The 4,851-nt window shown below is 46.3% G+C and overlaps 1 protein-coding gene across 1 annotated transcript; it reads left to right on the top strand.

Moving 5' to 3' along the window:
• Positions 1-2,883: 2,883 nt before the first annotated feature.
• LOC141572454 (mas-related G-protein coupled receptor member X2-like) lies at positions 2,884-3,874 on the top strand. Its single transcript, XM_074337153.1, has one exon. It carries the CDS (start codon positions 2,893-2,895, stop codon positions 3,865-3,867), a length of 975 nt encoding a protein of 324 aa, XP_074193254.1. The 5' UTR covers positions 2,884-2,892; the 3' UTR covers positions 3,868-3,874.
• The last annotated feature ends 977 nt before the right edge of the window (positions 3,875-4,851 follow it).

Here is a 4,851-nt window from a genome sequence, read left to right as displayed (position 1 = left end):
AGCTATAAAATAACTGCTAAAAAAGCTAAAAATGGAAACTGTAAACATCGGTTGCGATTGGGGAATAAGATGAAGAGGCTTTGCATTTCAGTTTATACACTTTGGTGTCCTCTGCAATAAAATGAATGTGCATACCTTACTGAGTAAATGTGAGTAAATATGAGTAAATGTGAGTAAATGTAGAAAGCTCAGGTGAGCCAGGCCATGGAGGGCCCTGAACGTGAAGCAAAGTATTCTTTAGCTGTGGAATCTCACATAGCCTGGTGGGTGGGCTTCCTGCACAGGCTCACAGTGGGCAGCGAAGGCTCCTGGTCAGCCATTCATCACAGGGAGGGCGGCCGGATGGAGAAGCATGGGGAGAAGCCGAGATAAGTGGTTGGAGTCAGGGCCAATGAGAAATGTCTCCTGAGGTCCTTGTCTCACAAATCTCCAGAATCTCATTGGCCAGTGTCCCCTGTGCAGGAAATCACAGGGTCTGTCCAGCATCTTGACAAGCCTCTCTTAGTCAATAGGTTTCACTTTTGCTCCTGCCGACATCTCCTACTCAGAGAATAGAAAGCACTCTCTGCTGTTTGTCTCCCTCAGGAGACTCTTCCTTTTCTACTCACCACCCTCAATGAGAAGATGGAGCTAAGGTAAGAGTTCGCTCACAACTGTCTTCTCTCAAAAGCAATGTTGTTTTCTCCCTCTTAGTCCACATGCTGTGATTTCATCTTGGGGAGGGGCAGGCAGGGGCCATGGGCACCCATCAGTGAGAGTCAGCACACGTGAGGCTCCCTCAGGAAAGCTGTGGGCGCTGGGAGCTTAGACTGTGGGAGGTCACACGGGGCCAACCAGCTTCTGTCTGCTTCTGTTGTAGCTCCCTAGTTCTCGCTCTCTCTCCAAACATTCAAATGTGCAACTATGGAGAGGAATGTTCTGCTAATTTTAATTTAGGAAACAGGATGGCAAGTAGACATTGCTATGCAATGCCAACGTATTTTTAATAACTTCACTTTCACAGACTAGCTTGCCGTTCAGTGAGGTTGTTTGTTTTTTAGTTTTGTCCTTGTATCTGGCTTGTCCCAGCAGAAACATTGTGGAAAGTTCAATAAAGGGATTGTGTACAAGGTGCAGGCAGGGCTAAGGGAAATATGTGAAGGATGCAGAGGACGCCCAAAGACAAGTCATAATAGGGAGGTGTTACCATTCTGTGTCCTGATAGGGAAAGGAAAAGAGAAGTTACCATAACTCAGGGAGGGCAGTGGGTGTAGCCGTAGTTGTCACTGTGACAGTAAGAAAGGCCACCAGACACAGGCTATGTCCTTAGGTAGAGTAATAAAGCCACTGCTGACTCACAGCCTGGCAGCAGAGGGCCAGGGAGTTAAAAACCCTAAATCACCCTCCTTCTGCTCTAAGTTACCTACCGGTGTCTCCTTTAAACTGAGAGCAACCAGGTGCCAGAGTAAAAGGGAGCCCGTCCATGAGACAGAGATGTCTCCTCCCCAGACACAGAGGAGAGCAGAGTAAATGGAAATAAGATTCAATGTCATAGGAGAATATCCACGTCTTCTTATAGCCTCTTCACATATACTTTTTCTGGTACCAACCCTCAATATGATTGGAAAATTTTCTCATTGTATCTCATTTGTTTGTTTGTTTGTTTGTTTGTTTCACTGTTTGGTTGTCCTTCCCTATCTGGGGTTAGTTTTTTGGAATAATGTCTCACTAGCATCATAAGTGCCTGTGAATACAATGTAGAGTTTTTCTTAAATCTGGGGTTCACAGGTATTTAAAAATATTTTAAGTTTATGATTTTGGATGCTATACAGAGAAAACTATTATAAAAGTTCTTTCACCACGGAGATAGGAAAGACAGTTTGGGGAATATAATCAATAATGTTGTAAAGATTATGTAGGGTGTCCATTGGACACTTTTTTTTTATTACACAGACACTTCATGGACGGTGTAATGACTAACCACTGCCTAGTACAAATGATGCTGAAGCCAAATAACAATGGACGTCAACTGTAAATATATATATATATATATATATATATATATATATATATATATATATTCATATTCATAGGATGTGGAGTACAGCAAAGGGAATAGAGTCGATGGAATTGTAACAGCTTATATACATGGCAGGGGGACAGTAAATTGGGGAAGGTAGGGTATCATTTTCTGAAGGGTGTAAATGTCTAATGATTACATTGTTTTTAACCTGAAACTATTTTTTTTTAATAAATAGTTCCTTAAAGTGTGTTCCACACACAGAGCTAGACTGGGGCACACCAATGTATGGGAAAGGTGTACTTCCTGTCATGATAAAGCTTACACACTGGGCCATTTCTAACCCTAGAGTCCTGGCCAACTCACACCTCTAATAGAAGAGGCCACAATCTCTTCATGACCCTAAATCATGATCTCCTTTCTGGTGGATGGACACTCTCTGTCACTTAAGTAGCCCATTGATCAAGCCTTGGGCTTCCAACTTCCTGCCCTCAAAGGAAATCAAGTCCCAGGGCAGATGGAATGCTGAGTTCAGTCCTGTTGTCATTCACGAAACCTGCCCAGACTTCACTTCTCTTCCCTCCCAGAGACATGTCATGGCTGTGGAGTATGAGGAGAGGTGTTTGGACCACAGATTATTCCAATGTCTGTACAGGGTCCGAGTCTCAGTAGAGAGACACCCAGAGAGAACTGGGTTTAAATCCAGTTTCCAGGCCACCAAGACTGTGTGGCCTTCAGGAAGTACCTTAATCTCTGCAAGCCTGTGTTTCCCTCCTCTGTAACACAGGGACAGTAATTCTCCTGCAGCAGGGTGGCCGTGAGAGTCAGAGATCATACAGCAGGTGCTCAGGTCTTGTTTCTGTTCTAGTGGCACCAGCGGAGGGTTCCTGAGCATGAATGCACCGGTCACAGCTTCGGGGATATCACTAACGCCAATCAATGGAAGTGACCAGGCCACTCCTCAAAACGTCACGATGGGGACAATGATCTCAGTCTTGCTGATGGCCATCATAGCCCCAGTGGGGCTGGCAGGAAACGCGGTTGTGCTGTGGCTCCTGGGCTTCCGCATGCGGAGGAACAGCTTCTCTGTCTACATCCTCAACCTGGCGGGAGCCGACTTCCTCTTCCTCTGCTGCCAGATTATGTATTCCCTGCAGACACTCACCCAATACTTCAATTCCGACCCCATTTCCATCCCCAGCTTTTTCATGACTGTGTTCGGCTTTGCCTACGTGGCAGGCCTGAGCTTTCTCAGCACCATTAGCACTGAGCGCTGCCTGTCTGTCCTGTGGCCCATCTGGTACCGCTGCCATCGCCCCAGACACATGTCAGCTGTCATTTGTGCCCTGCTCTGGGCCCTGTCCCTGCTGCTGAGCATCCTGAGTGGGAGATACTGTGGTCTCCTGGTTAGGGATTATTCTCAGGCGTGGTGTCCAGTATTAGATCTCATTACTGCTGGGTGGCTGATTTTCTTATGTGTGCTTCTCTCAGGGTCCAGCCTGGCCCTGGTGACCAGACTGCTGTGTGGTTCCCAGCGGGTGCAGCCGACCAGGCTGTATGTGACCGTCCTGCTCACAGTGCTGGTCTTCCTCCTCTGCGGCCTGCCCTGGGGCATCCACTGGTTCCTCAAATACTGGATTAAGAGTATTTTCTATGGGTTCACAAATCATTTTCTCCTGGTTGCAGTTGTCCTGACCTGTGTGAACAGCTGCGCCAACCCCATCATTTACTTCTTCGTTGGCTCCTTCAGGCAGCGATGGAGGAAGGGAAGGCAGAACCTGAAGCTGGTTCTCCAGAGGGCTCTGCAGGACACTGCGGAGGGGGATGAACATGGAGGACGTCCTCCTCAGGAAACTCTGGAGATGTAAGGCAGGATTCTGGCGTCGTGATTCAGTCTTGCTTTGTTGAGACACATGGGGTTTAGAGAACCAACTTTGTCCCTATCAGGTTGGGAGGTTTCTTAAGTCTCTCAGCCGATGGGCCTCTGAATTAGAACAGTTAACATAATAATCCTGCTGATGAGGATTAAGTGAGACTGTGTCTGTTAAGCACACATTGAGTGCAGGGTCTCAGGACTGCCTTACCCAGGACGCTCACTCCACTTCCTTAGGAGCTTTGCCAACACTGGGGTCCAGGACTCTTCCCACTTTTGAAGAATCCCACCTTCAGCAGGAGCTAAACACAGTGCACGAAAGACCAAATTTCTTTGATCACCGAATTGATAGAAACTAAAAGAACATTACATTCGACCAGCTTCTGTGGTCACTCTCCTGCAATCTGTCACTATAAATTAGAGAAGGAAAGTTCAGTCCAGCCCAAAGAGCAGTGTTCTTTGTTTTTGGCAGGCCTCATAGAAGCTCCCTATCATAATAACTGTTGATTGAATAAATGAATTAATGAAGGATACATGATGATTTTCAAGTCAAGTCTGAATTAAATCTCCACTTGCCAGATATTAGCCATCGTCTTAAAGTTTATGGCTTTCACCGTTTTCAACCTCTGCAAGCATGAAGTTGTTTTATAACCAGATAAATCAATGTCAAGCACATTTAATGTTTCAGGTAGGTTATCTTTGGTATTTTTTTTTTCAAGTGCCCTCCAGTAGAATCCCACGTTCTCCCTCTCTTTCCAACCCTTTGCCTCTGCCCTGATTGTCCCTTTCTGGAGACTCTCTAATCCTTCACATCTGTTGTCACAGAGCAGCCTACCCATCTGTCTCCTCGTACCTACCCCTAAAGAAAGGAGAGTCTGTGAGACGGATCCTTTCAGGGACTTTGCTTCACCTTTGTGCTTACACCTTATGTCTCCCTGTCTGGCCCCAAAGGATGGCTGGATAGCCAATGATGGGTAAG

Source organism: Rhinolophus sinicus, linkage group LG06 (assembly GCF_036562045.2).
Source record: "Rhinolophus sinicus isolate RSC01 linkage group LG06, ASM3656204v1, whole genome shotgun sequence".
In the NCBI taxonomy this organism is placed as follows: Eukaryota; Metazoa; Chordata; class Mammalia; order Chiroptera; family Rhinolophidae; genus Rhinolophus; species Rhinolophus sinicus.
The sequence above is the reverse complement of the archived record's forward strand: the minus strand, read 5'-3'. Positions and strand labels throughout refer to the sequence as shown.